The 18757-nt window shown below is 47.3% G+C and overlaps 2 protein-coding genes across 4 annotated transcripts in view; one reads left to right on the top strand and one right to left on the bottom strand.

Annotated features, from left to right (window-relative positions):
* GLIS2 (GLIS family zinc finger 2) overlaps positions 1 to 18757 on the top strand; it is a 300390-nt gene that overhangs the window by 2512 nt on the left and 279121 nt on the right. The gene's annotated exons all lie outside the window — the stretch shown is intronic.
* Positions 8887 to 18757, bottom strand: part of CREBBP (CREB binding protein) — a 97773-nt gene continuing 87902 nt past the window's right edge. For 2 of the 3 annotated variants that reach the window (XM_049791147.1, XM_049791146.1), the window contains exons 28-31: positions 17645 to 17812; positions 14323 to 14484; positions 13760 to 14041; positions 8887 to 12065 (exon numbers count right to left, since the gene is read on the bottom strand). In XM_049791147.1, coding sequence (XP_049647104.1) covers positions 9897 to 12065; positions 13760 to 14041; positions 14323 to 14484; positions 17645 to 17812 — 2781 coding nt within the window. In that variant the 3' untranslated portion in view covers positions 8887 to 9896. Of the gene's footprint in view, positions 12066 to 13759; positions 14042 to 14322; positions 14485 to 14730; positions 14788 to 17644; positions 17813 to 18757 lie in introns of all 3 variants that reach the window. The other variant, XM_049791144.1, reaches the window with a different exon arrangement.

Raw genomic sequence — 18757 nt, 5'->3', positions numbered from 1 at the left:
CATAGCTGACTCTAGAAACTACAGCTACTTATAATCTTTTGGATGTATTCACACTTTTTGTCTCCCTACCTCTAAAGCACAATAATAAATCACCACCCACCAATTCAGAAGTTACTTTTGGATTCGGGTAATGTTTGGTCTTATCACCCCTAATTAACAGCCCATCCTGTGCCAGGTAGAGACAAGGCTCATTAAACGCAAGCTGCAGCATCTTCAGAGCATTTGTCTCTTGCAGAGCCCTTGCCCGGCCAGCAGGGGAAAGGCTCCCGGCAATTCTGCATATAAAAACACAATAATTGGCACACAAAAGCTATTGAGAAAGTATCTGCTGAGTTAACAGGTTAAGTGACACTCAGAATGAGCCTGAGAAACAAATTCCTAAGACCAAAGAAGGAATGGCTCCTGCCCCAGTTGAGTGCTGCGATGTGCTGGGGCAAATCGGATCTTTTTATATCGAGTTAATCAAATGCTGAGCTTTATTTATCACACTCCACATACCTTCCTATTTGCATCACTGCCCCACCTGCACGATAAAAGATGGCAGATACCCAGATTACTCTCCAGCTTCCAGTTCTCTGTGAATCCTAAGTGATCCTGTATGTGTGATCAGAGTGGCCTTGCACATGGGGAACATGCCACAGAAAAGAGAATGACCCTCGGTCTCAGGGGCTCCTTTCAATCCAGGCACCAGGATGTCTCAGTGATTCCCAAACCCAACCAACCCCCCGCCGAAAACACAGCCTCTTCTGGGAAAAGGACTGCAGTGAGCCAAGCCGAACGTCAGTTAGAAATTTAGGGTGGGAAATCGAGCACAAAGCAGTACGCAGCTCAAAACAAAGAGGAGAATTTGGGTCAGCAGAAATTACCATAATAGCTTGATTGCTGTGCAGTTGCAAGCCTGAAGGTGCTCTTGCAGAGAAGTGCACTAGTAATAAGACATTTCCAGCTCAGATCTCATCAGAAGAAAGGGCTCTCTAGCTGGGCACCAGATCCTGTACGAATCTAGGGAGAAGGGAGTCCCAGACTGAACTGCTCACACCAACACATCTCCCAAAAAACTCTGCACCAGCTTCAGCCTTCAGCATTGCGAGAGCCAAAAGAAAATGTGGCCAACTTTGCACGGCCAAGAGGAAGGGATGGCTGTCCCCACAGCCAGGGATCTGTGCCTGCATCCAAGTGAAAGGACACCACCTCCCGCTCCTCCCTCTTTATTTCCACCCCACACAGCTTCTACTTGCTATTTTTTCCCTGAATGACCTGAATGACAGGTTAAGGAATAAAATTCTGGCTCTGGTCCCCCAACGGAGGCACATGGCTTCTTTCTCAGACACGGATGCTAACAAGCCATTGGGGATTTCCGTGGTGGAAGAACTGAATTGCCCAGAAACACCAAAGTGGCACTCAATGGCACAATAAATCTAACAATCTGACCCTGATAGCGACCCTATTTGTCACACGATTTCCTCTGTCACATTTTCTCTTCATAACCCACAGGGAAACCACAGACCGCACTGACAACCTACAAATCTGTCGATTAGGAGCCAGACAACAGATAAGGAAATACTGAGCACAGCACGGGCTGCTCACGGAAGACATACAGGAGGCTTCTCACCATGCCTCGCTTAATGACAGCTCACAAGCGTGTTTCCGGACCTGCGCACTGTAGCCTCGGTAAGACAGTACATCCCATAATCAAGTCCTGAGGGTTTGGATTTTCTTAGCCCTCAATCTTGTCAGCTATCTTAGGTGAAATCTTGAGCGCGCCCCTGGGAAACGCAAACCCTTCAGGCTCACCTGTCAGGTTGCCTAGTACTGAAATGGCCAGGGAACAGAAACACTGCCACCTTCTGCTCCTGTCCCAGCACCCTGCTGAGCCGAACACCCTACGCACCCTGTATGAGCCGAGAGATGAAGGTGGACATGCTATATACCCTATGTGAGCCGAGAGATGAAGGTGGACATGCTATATACCCTATGTGAGCTGAGAGATGAACGTGGACATGCTACATACCCTGTATGAGCCGAGAGATGAAGGTGGACATGCTATATACCCTATGTGAGCTGAGAGATGAACGTGGACACACTGCGCACCCTATATGAGCCGAGAGATGAAGGTGGACATGCTATATACCCTATGTGAGCCGAGAGATGAAGGTGGACATGCTATATACCCTATGTGAGCTGAGAGATGAACGTGGACATGCTACATACCCTGTATGAGCCGAGAGATGAAGGTGGACATGCTATATACCCTATGTGAGCTGAGAGATGAACGTGGACACACTGCGCACCCTATATGAGCCGAGAGATGAAGGTGGACATGCTATATACCCTATGTGAGCCGAGAGATGAACGTCGACATGCTATATACCCTGTATGAGCCGAGAGATGAAGGTGGATATGCTATATACCCTATGTGAGCCGAGAGATGAATGTGGACATGCTATATACCCTATGTGAGCCGAGAGATGAAGGTGGACATGCTATATACCCTATGTGAGCCGAGAGATGAACGTGGACATGCTATATACCCTATGTGAGCCGAGAGATGAACGTGGACATGCTATATACCCTGTATGAGCCGAGAGATGAAGGTGGACATGCTATATACCCTATGTGAGCCGAGAGATGAAGGTGGACATGCTATATACCCTGTATGAGCTGAGAGATGAACGTGGACATGCTACATACCCTATGTGAGCCGAGAGATAAAGGTGGACACGCTGCCCACCCTATATGAGCCGAGAGATGAATGTGGACATGCTATATACCCTGTATGAGCTGAGAGATGAAGGTGGACATGCTATATACCCTATGTGAGCCGAGAGATGAAGGTGGACATGCTATATACCCTATGTGAGCTGAGAGATGAACGTGGACACGCTGCCCACCCTATATGAGCCGAGAGATGAATGTGGACATGCTATATACCCTGTATGAGCCGAGAGATGAAGGTGGACATGCTATATACCCTATGCGAGCCGAGAGATGAACGTGGACACACTGCGCACCCTATATGAGCCGAGAGATGAAGGTGGACATGCTATATACCCTATGTGAGCCGAGAGATGAAGGTGGACATGCTATATACCCTGTATGAGCCGAGAGACGAACGTGGACATGCTATATACTCTATGTGAGCTGAAAGATGAAGGTGGACATGCTATATACCCTATGTGAACCGAGAGATGAATGTGGACACACTGTGCACCCTATATGAGCCGAGAGATGAAGGTGGACATGCTATATACCCTGTATGAGCCGAGAGATGAATGTGGACATGCTATATACCCTATGTGAGCTGAGAGATGAACGTCGACATGCTATATACACTATGTGAGCCGTGAGATGAAGGTGGACATGCTACATACCCTCTATGAGCCGAGAGATGAACGTGGACATGCTATATACCCTATGTGAGCCGAGAGATGAACGTGGACACGCTGTGCACCCTATATGAGCCGAGAGATGAAGGTGGACATGCTATATACCCTATGTGAGCCGAGAGATGAACGTGGACATGCTATATACCCTGTATGAGCCGAGAGATGAACATGGACACGCTATATACTCTATGTGAGCCGAGAGATGAAGGTGGACAGGCTATATACCCTGTATGAGCCGAGAGATGAAGGTGGACATGCTATATACCCTATGTGAGCCGAGAGATGAACGTGGACATGCTATATACCCTATGTGAGCCGAGAGATGAACGTGGACATGCTATATACCCTGTATGAGCCGAGAGATGAAGGTGGACATGCTATATACCCTGTATGAGCTGAGAGATGAAGGTGGACACGCTGCGCACCCTACGCAAGCCACGAGACGAACCTGGGCACGCCGTGTGACCTGACGTGCCACAGGCCCTGCGTGAGCCAGCAGATGACCCTATAGAAGCCCATATGAACTCCCCTCCCAGCAAGGGGGCTGGCGGCTGCTGTTCGCCCGGAGCGCGGCTCCCCGACCTGACGGCCAGACGCCCCGGCAAAGCCCATCGCCCACCTCTCGCCTCCGAAGAACCGGCCGAGAGCGACGTCGCGCTGCTTGTGCACACGCGGGCCCCGGGCGGGTGTCCCCGCCGCCCCGAAGGACGCGACAGACGCCCACGGGGCCGGGGCCGAGACCGGCAGACCGGCCGACGCCCCCCCCCCTCCTCCCCCTTCCCTCACGCCGCCCCGCCCTGCCAGGCCCCGCCAGGGCCCCGGGGGCCCCCACCGGGGCTCCGCGCGCGCGGGCTCGCAGCCGCCCGGTAACGGCGTGGCTGGACGACGCGGCGGGGCGGCCCCAGCTCACCCACCTGCGGCGGCCCGCGGCCCGGCCCCGGCCCCGGGGCGCAGGAGAGCCGACAGGCACCGCCCCCGCCTCGCCGCCGCCGCCGCCGCCGCCATGCCGCGCGCCCCCGCCTCACGCCGCCCCGCTCTGCCGCCGGCGCCTGGCGATGGCGTCACGGGACGGGGGCGCGCGGGCCTCACCCGCCCGCGGCCGCCGTGTGACGCGTACGCAACACACGTCACGCTCCCCCCTCGACCCGCGGGCCTCCTCCGGCCCGGGCGGGCCCGCACGGCCCCCGGGCCTCCCCGCCGCCCCGGCTCCGGGCCTCCTGGCAGGGCCTGGCTGCGCCCGCAGCGCCCCGTCTCCTCACGGCGTGGTCCGCGGCACCCCCGCGCGTTTCTCCCCTGCCCACGTTGCCCTTGGTTGCCGACGTGACCGGTCGCAGCCGCCGTTTGGTGCCAGCTCGTCGGCTGCCGCGCTGCGGGAGGAGACGCTTTGCCCCAGCTCCTCCGGGAAAGCCACCGCCCTCGGCTCCCGCCCGCAGCTCTTCACGCCGAGGCCGTCCTTGCTCGGCTCCGCTCGGGTCGCCCCGCGTTGGGGTCGGCGAGGCGGATCCTAGCCCCTGCCAGAGAGAGGGTCCTTCTGCTGCTGGCTTTCGGGGCTCTCCTTCTGCGTCTTGCGACAGAGGTTGTACCTGGGCGCCGAGGCCAGGACACCGCTTCCAGACCTTCCCTGTTCTGACGGTTAAAATCCCATCCGTGGTCCTTCTACCCTGAGGACTTGATAGCAACGGGAAGCCACACGCAGGTGACAAAAACCACCTGCCTCTCGCCCTACAGCCGCCCGTGAGGGTATCTCACAGTTAATGACCCAATATTTGCTGCAGGGAGCCCGTTTCATGCGACAGGAGCTCGGCCATCGCAGCCGGCAGTGCTGGGTGCGCGGCCTCTCTCCCAGCCTCCTCGCGGAGCGGGCCGAGTAAAGGCTGCGCCGGGCTGGGAGCAGCCCTTAGGAAGCCCCCGTGTGCTGCACCTCGGCCAGGCTCCCCTGCTCGACTTCGGGCAAGTTGCTTAGTATCTCATTTTCCCATTTCTCTGAAATTCCTCATCTCCTGGGGCTGCTGTGAGCATAGATCATCGAGACCTAAAGGGCTGAGGTATTGGAGAAAGGCTTTGGACGCGATGGGGGTGAGAGAGGAAATAAACCGCTCTGCTGAGAGCAGAATTTGGAACGTGCATGAGAACAGAGCCTGGCCTCAATGAACACCACAGCTAAAAATAAAAGATCGAGCAGGTCTCATTTCAGTGAGTGCTAACCACTTCCAGATAGAGGAGACGAGGGCCTTCAGGAGGGAACCACGACCACCTCACTGAGACAGCTTTGTAATCCCCAGACTCAGGGGAGTTCGCTGGAAAAGCTACATGTGCAGTTCACTCGTGCTTGCAACTTATCTTTGCAACTGTGCTGATCCACGTGCCGTTTTGGAGGTTTGCATCTAGAATACTTGCACGCAGCGGGGTTTGTGTGGTGCTGGATGTTACGGATTAGGTGCAACAAACCTAGCGCGAGCCTTTGCATCACTCCGGCACCCTTCTGCTGGGACTTCATTTCCACCTGGAACCAACCCCAGCCCCTCCTCAAGATTACCTGTGCTGTGGCCGAAACCAAAATGACTTCTGAGCCCATTTCAAACACTTCCCTCCTACTGCTGCATTCATTGCTACCTCCAGCTGGCCCCACAGTGCTCCGGAGCATTGCTCTGCCTTGACGCTGTACCTGAGCTCTTGTATCTGCTGTGAAACACCCGAGTTCTCCTCCTACCCCACCTCGCACTGTGTCACCCCTTCCCTACCTTGGGTGCGCTTTGACCACTCAGCCATGCAGCGAGTTCCTGCAGGGAAGGCTTGGGGACTGCAGGGGATCTGGTACAGGTGCTCCCCTCTGTTCAGGCTCATTTTGACTAGCCAGCAATTGGCACCGACAGGCTTCAATCGCTGCCCTGGCAGCGCGCTGGGGGTGGCAGAGATCACCCCGCTCCCCATTTTAACTTCCTGGCCATGGAGACAGAGCGCAGGGAAGGATAGACGGCCCCCGAACAGCAACCTGCGTGCTCTGCTGTGCCTCCCCAGCTCCGTAGTGGCTGCTAGATCTTCACTGCACTGAGAAAACCACAGACTCTAGTTTGCTTGTAAGCCATTAACTGCTTTCACTTACTGCTGTATGCTTCTGCCGACGTGAAGGAACGTTACACTGCTATGGCTGCAGATTATGTACTGCTTCTGGCTTCTGACAGTGACTGAGAGGGTTACTGTCCCCAGCTTTTTGGCACCTGCTGCACCCCCGGCAGGAGGGCTCCTCTTCCTCAGCCCACTGCTGTGGTTAGACCCGCAACCCTTCACTCTAATCCATCCAGGTGGACGACCAGAGAGCCCTTACATGAGTGCTGCAGGCCGATCTCTGGCTTGGTGGGACAGTGATGAGCAACTGAGGTGGTGAACCTCAGCTGGTGCGTCTACAGCAAGAAGAAACACGCTCACAGCCTGCTGTGGTAGCAGCATTGGTAAAAGTCAGAATAGCCAGCAGGAGAGAGTGGAACATGGTGGACAGGCGAAGAAAGGAAGAACAGAGAATCAAGTTTTTCAGATTTAAGCACCTTCTTCCCCTCCAAAATTCAGTAAGGTGGAAGGTCCTAGCCACCCCCTCTGGTGATAAAGATCCTGCACCACTCACCAGTGCATTCTTGCCTTATAAATTCTCATGTTTCTAGGATGCTGTTCCTTATTGCCAGTACCTCCCCCATCAAAACACAGGCAAGGATGTGAAAAATCAGATGCCTGTCCAGTCTTCAGATACGCTGAATTTCCCATCAACACTCAAAGGAGACTAGAGTGAAGCCCCGCCAAGACTGTAGGGGCTGTGTATCAAGCCCAGCCCCTCCTCATGTTTGCTTCACGTTCCTTAGCTTTGCACTTCCCTTCTTTCCCTGATAATATACCTGCTCTTACCTAAAACAATTGCTCCAGCAAGCTGGGATTATCAGATCTAAATCTATCCCTTGCTCCGTGCTTTCAATGTACTTCAGGTTGTACTTAAAACTATTCTGACATTTGCTTCCCATCAGGGTTTTTTTTTTTTTCCACTCTTCCCCAGGAATGGGAACTCAAGTGAGCTGCAGCCCAAGAGCCACACCACCTCTCTGTTCCCCAAACAGGACTTGGCTTATCCAAATCCGGAAGCGGTGCCAACGTTTTTAAAATGGACGCTACTTAAGGTATTAGTGAGATTGAGTGCAGTTATCTTAACCTTGGGTGTCAGGCTTCGCTGATCCTAGCGGGCACCAGCCAAGTGGAACCATCCTTCAATCCAAGCAGTTTTACCAGCTTTTATTAGAAACACCAGCACATTTCAAGTTTCCTCTTTTTTGATCACAAATATAGTATTTTTCCTCTTTTTAAGTACACAGCATGAGACACAGCATCAGGGCTTTCCATCTTTTTTTTTTTTTTTTTTTACAGCAATTTCTTCTGGACAAGCTTTGGGTTAGTGTTCACTGACCTCAGCCCAGCCCCAAATTTTGACATCTTGAATTGCTGAAGACAATTGCGTGGGCAGATGAATCCAATGGTGGTGAAAAAGGTACAATAGTTAAAAGTTTGCAAGAAAAGTTTAAGCAGAAACCCTCTACAGTTAAAAAGAATGAAGTAGCACGGCAGCGCACTACTATTTTCACAGTACGGGGATAGAAGTTGAGATAAATTGTTTGCTCTTCTCCCCCCATCCTCCCCCAACGCTGTTTTCCTATAAAAATGTAAGGCTGGAGGAAGCACTAACTTAACGTGAAAAGCCAAGTGTGCCCAGTGCTCTCCGCTGGAGTGGCAGCGGCTGCCAGGCAGGATACCTTGCTGGGTTTGCTGCTAATCCCATGCCAGTCGCACGTAATCGAGAAGCCTCAAGGTCTGAGTGATGGCATTTTAGGCTAGTTGTGGTTTTAAGCTCACACCTACACTGGGAAAGTTTCCCTGGACTTTTTAACTCCAAGAAAGCAATTCCTTGCGGGGAGGAGGGGCAAGTATCCCAGAACATGAGGGCATGGTGACAGGATATTAAAGGGAACATGTACATGATTTGTTATTTTTTATTCCACAGAAAACCCTCAAATCTAGACTCAGAGTTAACAGCAGAAAAATAGTGTTAAAGTCAATAGGTTCATATTTTACTGTAGACTAAATAAATTAGCCTAGAATTAACTCAATACTCTCTATTTTCCTTTCATTGGTGATCCTTCTCTAAATTAATGCAGTTTTTAAAAAGCAACGGCTATTAATAATTTATTCCAGTTAACCCTTATGGATGAACACCTGCAAATATTCCACGTATGGGAAACATTCCCCTCTCCTCTCCCTCCCCGAAAAGGAAACAATCACTAAAGGGTGTTGTAAAACAGACATGCTACCTACAATACTCCATGTATCGTGCCACTCCTATCGATGCCTCTGGCTGCTCTGTGTGATGAGTGAATAGTCATAGCTATGTCTTACAAAGAACATGATCAAAAAATATATAAATAAATAAAAACCTTAAACATTCTTACATGGATTTTAAAGAACAGAATACATGTTAAAAACTTCAGTAATTTATATCAATTTTAAGCAATACTTTATATACAATGGAAAAAAGACATGCATAGTCCAAATACAATGTTGAAAACAGCATTTTCATAACAAAAAACCCAAACACTAAGTGTTAATACCATGTACATGAATTCAAGAAGGACCACCCTTTTTGTCTGTTGCACACAGTTTATTTAACAATATGATATTATAAGTAAGAAATGAGTTTGTTTTTTTTTACCATTCTATACAGTGATTGAATCTTCTTGGATTTTCTTATTTATAGTAATTATAGCGCTTGCATGATTTACACTAGAATTGCTTTTCCTCATTTCAAGTTTCACACAGAAGAAAGAAAGAAAAGAATGCTTCTTCTCTATTCAAATCAGCACGGTCTAAGAGTGATCATCCCTATTTTCATCTAAAACCAGTTTTATCAGAGAAACAAAGCAACAATTTCTACATCTGCAAGACAAGGATTTTGGCATTGGCCAATGTGTGTTTGTGTGCAAGAGTCAATTCCTATCTTTCCAGGGGTAATACTTCAAATGCCTGCAGAGTTCACTATAGAAAAAAAAAAATCTTCCCGCAACATGTCAAAGTTACCGGGATACATTACAATGTTGCATTATTTCAGGAAACAGTTTCTGAATATTATTTTTTCTTCTTTTAAACGCAAATGTTTAAAGTCTTGAAAATACAAATAAAAAATATGAATATAATGAACTTGTTTTCCCCATTAAAAAAAAGGTATGAGTCAACAGCAACAAAAAAATAAAAACCAAAAAAACCCACAAAAGAGACCAGATATTTTAACCGCCTGGCTTTAACAAAAAAATATATTCTTTGTATTGTTTTTTTTTTTTTTTTTTTTTTAAACAGCAATTCATTCTTCCACATGTAGGAAGCAGCAGTTCCATCTAGGATTCAAAACAACCCAGATGTCTGAATTTTCAGTACAAAATGTCCAAGAACACGAAAGGAAAAAAAAAAAGTGATGCTCCCATAATGCTACAAACCCTCCACAAATTTTTCTAATGTGTCCCCGGTGGTGTCACCAACCAGAGACAATTCGTTAGACAACGCACTCCTGTTCGGGGTGTTTAGTTGTGGAAGCATTGCACTCTGTTCTGGGTTGCCCAAGTGTCCCTGATCCATGGAGCTAGCCATAGTAACTGCGAGTCCTGGGTGGGGGGAACCAGTCTGGGGAGAGACGTGGTGAGGTGATGGTTGGGGCTGTATCCTGGGTGACGGGCTGGAATGTGGTGGCTGGGACTGGGGACGGGGAGACTGAACGGGTGCTGGGGACCGCACCTGGTTGCTGAGGGAGGTGGCGATCTGCTGGCCAGGGAGATGAGATGCCTGCGGTTGTCCTGAGAGCATGTGCTGCTGTGGGCTCATGGGGTTAGGCTGGCCGGGGGACCCTATCTGCTGCTTCATCTGCTGCTGTTGCAGGATCCGCTGCTGCAGTGCTTGCTGGATGTTGGGAGTGCCGTCTGCCCCCATGCCGGGCTGGCCCATCTGGTTCAGCTGTCCCATCTGAGCCATCTGTCCCATGGACCCCCCCTGTATCGATATATGCTGTTGCATCCGCTGCTGCTGCATGGCTTGAGGGTAACCTCCTGGTCCTTGAGGCTGCTGGAACTGGTTATGTCCTGCCATCCCTCCTGCCATGCCAGCCCCTCCTTGCTGCTGCTGCTGTTGCTGCTGCTGCTGCAGTAATTGCCGCCTCAGTATTTCTCTGTACTGCGGACTCATGTTTGCCATGCTAGGGTTGTGGCCGGGGTTCATAATGTTTATCGCTTGTCCCTGGGGATTCATAGCTCCTATCCCTTGCTGTTGGGGAGGAACGCTCGGTCTCTGCACTCCTGCTTGCATCGCGTTCATGTTCTGCAATCCTGCTTGAGCGTGCATGCCTGGTTGTTGCATGCCAGTCTGCGGCTGCTGCATCCCAGGCTGGGGCTGTATGCCTGCTTGTGGCTGCATCCCAGGCTGGTTAGCCACATATTTGGCTGTTCTTTGCTTTATAAAAGCTGCCATAAGCTGAGGGTTGGATTTAAGGATATTAAGAACCTGCTGTTGCTGTTGCGGAGAGCTTGGTGATTTCAAGGTCCTCAGTAAGTCCTGAAGTGCATTCGGGGGGATGCTCCGTGGCGGCTGCTGCACGCCTGGCATCCTTGGCCCAGCCACTGCTTGTGGCGTCGCCATTGGCATAACCGGTCTCGCCATTCCTGGCTGCATTGGTTGCTGCTGCGGCATTGGAGGTGACTGCCATTGCCCAGGTTGCATGTTGGACATCACTGGACCACTTACAGGGTTGGGCCGGGGTACATTCATGCTGACTTGCTGCATCTGGTTCACTGAACCCACTGTCGGGTTTACTAGTCCTGGGCGACCAGGAGGCAAACCATTGTTAATGTTGTTGACCCTGTAGAGCTGCTGCTGCTGCTGGGCAGCTTCTCTCTCGATCTGCCGAGCCGCTTCCACTGCGGCTGGTGGAGGCTGAGCTGGAGGTGGAGGTGCGGAAACCGGGTTTGTGGGTTTTCCTGTTGAAACAGTAGTAGGGGGCTGAGTTCTCGACACACTGGGAAAGCCAGCCGGTGACATACTTACAGGGGAAGGCTGGGGCTGGGGAGGAGGCTGTGGTGTTTGTGGTGTACTTGGCTGCTGTGTAGGGGTACCAGGCGTTGCTGAGGTAGGAGAAGGCAAACTTTGCTGAGGCACGTTTCGGGTGTTCATGGTAGCCATCCTTCTGCGCATGAGCTGAGCCTGCTGCAGGCGATGCTGGATCTGCTGCTGTCGAAGTTTGTGTTTGATATTGAGACAGAATGGCACAGGGCATTTGTTCTCTTGGCAGTGTTTGGCATGGTAGCAGCAAAGAGCTATGAGCTGTTTGCACACCGGACAGCCACCGTTGGTCTTGCGCTTGCAACCCTTGGTGTGCTGGACAACCCGTTTCATCTTCTGGCAGGATGGCAATGAGCAGTTTGCATTGCGGCACTGACAGGCATGGACAAGGGACTGAATGCAGCGCTGGATGCTCAGTCGTCGCGACTCCTGGGGGCTCTTTGACTGTTGCTCTCCTTGGCTGTTGCTCTCATCATCCAGACCCAGGCCCCACTTAACCATCTTGTGGTCATGGCTCTTAGTGTTGTAGCAGTTAATGCAGAGGTCATAGTCCTGAAACCAAAGAAAACCCAGAGTTCAGTTGTCTACAGAGCACTAACCATACCAGCAAAAGAGCGGAAGAGCAAAAGAGGTGCTAGGTGAGCAACATGAGCCTGGTGTGGAAACACACTTTGGGTTTCAGTGGGTACAAACACAAAGAACAAAAGCAGGACAACAGCCATGTGCTGCAAGCAGCTGCCAGTTTCAATTTACACCTGTTACACCAAGGTAGAGAAGCAGCTGCATAGCCTACAGAGACAGTGGGAGTGGACCTTTAGGGCAGGGAGTGCTGGGCAGCTGAGGGCAGAAGCTACATCAGCTGGCTCTGCAAAGTGAGCCTGCAATCACAAGTCTTGACTACGGTAACAATGCAAATAGGGGCTGTAATTGTGTCTTCATTTTATTACATGAAAAAGTCTTGCAGGAATTGTGTGGGGTTTTTTTATTTTATTTTCCCCTTTTGATGACAGGAACTGTTTACTTTTCTGTGATGTCTACCGATGTACCTACAAAAGGAGGGCTGAAACCTCCAACTAGTAAGGCGAACCTACTGTCACTGCCTAAAAAATAGGGTTTGGCTCTCCATTTATCTATTCTTAGTGCAATTACTGATTAATAATGACTACCCTGAAAGATATATATATATATTTTTTAATCTCTAGAACGACCCTCAAATCAAGTGCAAGTTTCATGCTAAGACGGACACTTTTCTGAAAACATGCTCATGCACCCACATTTTCACTGCTCTGTCCTTTTTTTGCTGGAGGAAGGGCACTCCCTTACACCCAGAAGAAACCTAAAGGCCATACCTCCTTCCACCACTTAACTCCCCTAGTGTGTATGATCCATTTCCTGCAGTCTTGCCTCAAGAAGACCTTTTCAATGCTTTCCTCAGAGGGATTAATTAAGACTCTTCAACCGCAAACCTGGCAATAACTTGCAGTGTAAGAACTAGGCTGCACTTATTCAGATTTTTTTTATTATTTTATTTAGCTACAGCCAGAGGTCATCACAAGCCCTCTAGAGGCTACCTTCTCCTCAAGTCCACCCGTACAACTCCATGCATAATTGTACTCTAACATAGTTCAGCGGAAGCAATCTGTGCTGTAAAAGGACTAGTCATTAAAAGCATTGAGCCAGGTTAAGAAGGAATTATTTGGTCTGATCTGAAGGGCAGGTAACCACTAATGCTGGGCCAAAGAGACAATGAAGAGCTCTGGCAGCCTCCTCACCCAGCTTTGTGGCAGCCAACTGCACTCCTTACAACATGAAGTACCACATACAAAGCAGCACAAAAGCTACCTTGCAGAAAGGTACGCTAACTTCTCTCATGGACATCCACTTAATGTGGATGAGCTAAGGCCCTGCAGATTCAGACTAGTCTGATGCAGTCACACCCTATGACCCAGTCCTAAACGTCTTTAAAATTAAGTTAAAACTTGTCTATGCAGAGGAACCATAGTGGAACAAATGACGCAGCAGTAGCCATTCCAGAGCACCGGTGCTTTCCATATCGAGAAACGGAAGGCACTTGTTCTAGAAGAGGTACCCCACTGTGGTCGTTACCTTCCCTTAAGGCTTAGCAGCCCTTTTATCAGGATAGGCTTAATTTGGAAGAACTTTGGGCAATATAAATAATAAAAAAAAAAAATCAAGCTCAGCTGTAGGGCAAGAGAGAGCAGAAGTCTCTGGTGATATACACCTACCTCACAGACAGTGCAATGCCACCTTGTTTCCACATGATGTTTGCACTCATTGCACGTATAGACAAAGCGATCCTGCCCTTGAGTATGTAGTTCTACCAGCATGCAGAGCGTGGACCACTTGGATCGGCGTAGTGAGGAGAACTCCCAGTGCTTATCTCTGGCTAAGGTGAGGAAGGCATCTCGCCCATCCATCAAATCACAGCTAAGTAATGGATCAGGGTCCACAATGGGAGGCAGAGTGTTAATTACAGGCCCAGCATGTAAATGAATCACAAAAAAGACCTGCAGATAAATGGGGGGGGGGGGGAGGGGGAGGAAATAATCAATGAGGTTAGATAATCTTGCAGAAAAAAAGCTCATGTTCTGTTGCAGTAATGGTATGCTACAAATGTTATCTAATTAACTTGGTTTAGACTAATCTCTTCCAATATGTTGTTACACAACAGAAAAAATTCTAATGCAATCACAAGCTTTACTCCTCCTGATTTTTCAGTTCTGAATACCATCATGCCTGGATTTAGAGGAATAAAATCTTCTCTTCATGCAGCGTATTTTGACAGTACCTCTTTATGCTTCTCCATAGTGGCATACAGCTTCTGAGACAGATCATTGGACACATTTGGCATGCTGGGTTTCTTCTTGTTAGCTCTGCTGATGCTACTCTTATTCTTGTTGGTTTTTTTGTTGTTCTTTTTCTTAGCATTTTTGCTGTCGCCCTGGCTTCCCTGCAGTAAATGCATAGGAAAGATGTTACATTTTATAGAGCTCTCTCCTGTTCACTGTAGCTGAAAGTGAAACACTTCTGCTGTCAATAATAGAACTTTGTTCCAATGCCTGCAAATCGGCCATACTGTGTTAAATATATCCCATCTTCCAGGAAAAATCAAAAGCCAAACTGGCAAACAAATTCAAATGTTGTTTAAAAATAGATTTTTAAAGTATGCATATAAATTAAATAATTTTTATCTTACACTTTTTTTTTCCTTCTCAAACTGTACTTCAGCTTCCACTGCTTGCTTTACAAGATCCTACAGATGATAAAATGAGTTACAAATAATAATAATAAAAAAAATCCAGCAGTGCAGTATTTTGCTTTGTTGTGCATTTGGGGTTTCACCTACTTGCTTGAGCTCTGATTTAATGTTTGTTTGTTTGTTTTTATTGAACAAATTTAGGGCTAGTACACAGATAAGAAATGCAGGATTTGAAACTAACAAAATACATGATTCTCCATCCTGAAGACTTATGGCTGCATATACAACTCCAAAAAAAAAAATAAAATCCCCGAAACCTTCACTTGTGTCTAAGTTACAACAACATAGACCACAGTGACCATATACTGAATACTAGATGTAAGTAAAGAGGGTAAAAAATAGCAGATGATGCTATTTAGATGACCTGTGAAAACAGAAATAACTTTTAGACTTCTCATGTCCTTGAAAAATAAAAACCCAAGCTCTCAGCAGGGAGCTTGCCACTCAGTAAAAATTCCCTCTCTCACTGCTAGAATGTTGGTTATCATAATATGAAAGATAAGCTACTGAAATACTCAGAGAGATATATATATATAGACACACACGCAAGAAAGTTTCATGAACACCATGTACAAGCAAACACAGGGTTTAGCCACAAGCCCATTTATTCAAAGAAAACAAAAATATTTCAACTGAAGAAAGCAATTCTAAATATAGACTGTTGCCATCCTTCCATTCCATTAATTAGGCTTAGGTAGGAACGCCCTGTCCCATCTTGGGTTTTCTGTAACTAATTTTACTGACTTTTTGACCAAAACTGTTTGGAAATTAAAATTATTCTATTTTATGGGAAACCAGACAGAGCTTGAAGTGATTTGAAGGTATTCAGAAATGAGCTATTGTATGTTCCCACCTTGACTTCTTTTCCCCAAAATTTCTACCACCCTGATAGAATTAGGGCATGTCCTCCTTTGCCTATGCATTCTAGAGCATCAACATAGATTTAAAAGTGTAAACACCAAAAAGAAGAATAGATTAAAACTTAGGTAACAGTATAAATCTGTTTTCTTTCTACTCCATCTTCAGCAAGTTTATGTTTGGTCAATTGTACAGAGCTATTCCAAAATGTTTTAAGAGGTTGTAAGATTGTTTTTGTACTACTTCCTTTTGATAGCATTTAACATACTCAGCCAGTTTTGCCACGGATGCCGACCGCACAGGTACTCAGTGAGCCTTGTCCCTTCAGAACCTTTTTCAAGAACTTCTGAATATTCACCACCTCTTTAGACTCTCTTTAACTGATACTCACAGCACGTGCTGACTTTTAAGAAGCCTTCTCTCCACATACATGAAGTTTAGGACTAAGAATTTAAGAACAGATAGATTCTGGACAGTCTCAATACAAGGCCAACTGCAAAGATCCATCAAGCGCTTCTACACATGGAGATCCCCATTGCCGGGCATAGTTTCCTCCATAAGTGACAAGTTTAAGTGACTGCACTGGATAAGTTCTCATGCTTTTAATTTCACTCCTTTTTCTAAGCCAAGCAGCAAAGACCACACTGTTACATTTTTTGTTGCATTCTTGGATGACACCTTCAGCAACTTGGATGCAGATTTTGTTCCCTTGCTACCCCAAGGAACATCAATGGCATTAAGTGGGGACATAAGGATGTTAACAGTCAAGGCTGCATCTTCTCACTTTAGGCAGACAGCTTGTGTGAGTTTCACAGTTAACTGTTCTGGGCTTTTAAAAACACCTTTTTTTCCCCTCTTAGATGTAGAGGTTTACACTGCTGTTTTCACTGGAAGGGCATGCTATGATTTACTGGAAGTGATACTGTTAGCAAAGGAGGACTGCAACTTAAATTCCAAGCCTTGTCTTTCAGTTACTTTCGTACTGCTATGTTTGTTGAAATACTTCAATATTAAAAGTTACATTCAGAAGGAACAAGGTGAAAACTATTAACTTTATGGTTCCATAAAAAACGTAGCAACAAACTATGTTAGCTTTGATGGAGGTGCTAAGGTTTAACAGAAAGAACTTTCTGACATAATGAAATTGATGGATTAAGGTCTGTAACTCCACATCAATCACACATAATACATACGGTATGCAAATTGTCACAGCATCTAAGCTGAATGCAGTTTTTTTCCTCAGTTAAAGCTTTTGGTTTCATCTCAATCTGCTAGAATTCAGATTTTCTTACTAGATTTATTTTCAAAACACCTTGCTGCAAATCACAAGTAAAAGGGACAGTAGAAAAGTGCTAAGACCATTTGGTTACAGATACAAAAATCAAGACAGAAATAAAAAACGAATAATGAAAAATTACGTTGCTGGTTTTTTTTGTTTGGTTGGTTTTTATACACAAAGAGAGAATGCTGCTGAAGGAACACCACCATCAGGATTGACGTTTCACACTAAAGCAAAGCTTGCAATAAATACCTTTAAATTTCAGCCCCCTACTGTCGCAAACGACTACAAGTACCTCTGCTTAAATAATAGCAAAATTTAATTCAGCTTTGAAAACTACAGCATCTTTCAAAATGCAAATACTGAAGGTGATCTGCAAAGGTGTGAACCAGAAGCTCAGCCAAATGACGGCAAGCAAATGTAGCAGTCATAATGCAATCCAAAAGTAGCTTAACACATTTCTCCGAGAACAGAGATGCTGAACTGACATAACTGACTTCTGATTCTGCTAGAAAAAAAAACCACAAACCAAGCCACCAGTGTATTTGTTGCAAGAAAAAAACCCAGAAACGCAGTTAAAGGGAGTCCTGATTTAACGTCTGATGTGAATGACCTTCTTTTCTAGTTTACTGGATGTGAACTCTCTAATTTATTAGAGCATTAACTGTCAGCTTTGTGAGCCAGAAGCAGATATAGCAGATAAAGTTAACTCACCTCTGTTGTTTCACTAGCTGCAGTACTTTCTTCCTTTTTTCTTTCCTCCTCCTCCTGCTCCAACTCCTTAATGCTTTCTTCTAGCACATTGGGCCAGAAATCACCTTCAAAGTAAGGCAGCTCCTTGGCACTTGTCAGCCTGTCCTCAGTTGCTTGTTTGAAGATGTCCTGTTAAGTGTATCACACAACACCAACAATAAATAAATGAAGACCCCTTAAGAGAGGGAAGAGAACCAGAGACATGATCCAGTGCTACACTGAACAGCTGTGCCTCACTTACAGTCCATGGCCCACTCCTGGCAGCCCTCCTTTTCTGGGTGCAGCTCAAAAACTGGACTGGCAATATAGGTAACAGCCCACTCCCTGTTTCATCTTAGAAAGACAGCTGCTGAAGCTCTCCTGAACCTCCATCATGCAATTGGTGCATGTTCCTGACATGATGGGAGACTAAGATACCCCTGGAAAGCATAACAAACCCCTCTCTGGTAACTATGCCAATTAAAAATGAAGCCTACACCACTTAGTTTTTACTACACTGCTCCTGGACAAGAGCAGGAACTGTTCTAGTGACAGCAAGTGCATCTCATCCAGTCCTTTCCCTTACAAATTTGAAAGCACGTAAGCACTTCAATGCACCATCATAAGTGCAATAAGCCCCATAACTGCAGGAAGAATCGCTGAATGCACCGGCCAACTACTACACACAGGAATATAAAGTCTGGGTGTGGGAGGGGGCCTGTGCGCAGCCTGTGTCCTTCACTGACCACTGACTGAAGCTCTGTGGACCACCTGCCCCGAAAGACTAGGGACCACTGAGAGGAACCAGTATTCTGAAAAGGAACAGGTACTTTATACAGTTGGTGTGGAGGTGGTTTTTTTAAGTGCACTGGGTTTAGCAAGCACATACAAGACTAGCCCATTTTCTTCTTCGGATTCATTTCAAGATCACCTTATTAGGAGACACACAGATTTTCTAGCTCTTTGTTACGCCAGAGCAGATGACAAGGCTTGCTATACACTGTTCTATTCCACACATTTAGTAACTGTCACTTACAATCAAAACATCATTTTCTTCCAGCTCTGTCACTACCATTAAGAAATTATTGTAAATTT

The sequence above is a fragment of the Accipiter gentilis genome, chromosome 33 (genome assembly GCF_929443795.1).
Source record: "Accipiter gentilis chromosome 33, bAccGen1.1, whole genome shotgun sequence".
In the NCBI taxonomy this organism is placed as follows: domain Eukaryota; kingdom Metazoa; phylum Chordata; class Aves; order Accipitriformes; family Accipitridae; genus Astur; species Astur gentilis.
The sequence above is the reverse complement of the archived record's forward strand: the minus strand, read 5'-3'. Positions and strand labels throughout refer to the sequence as shown.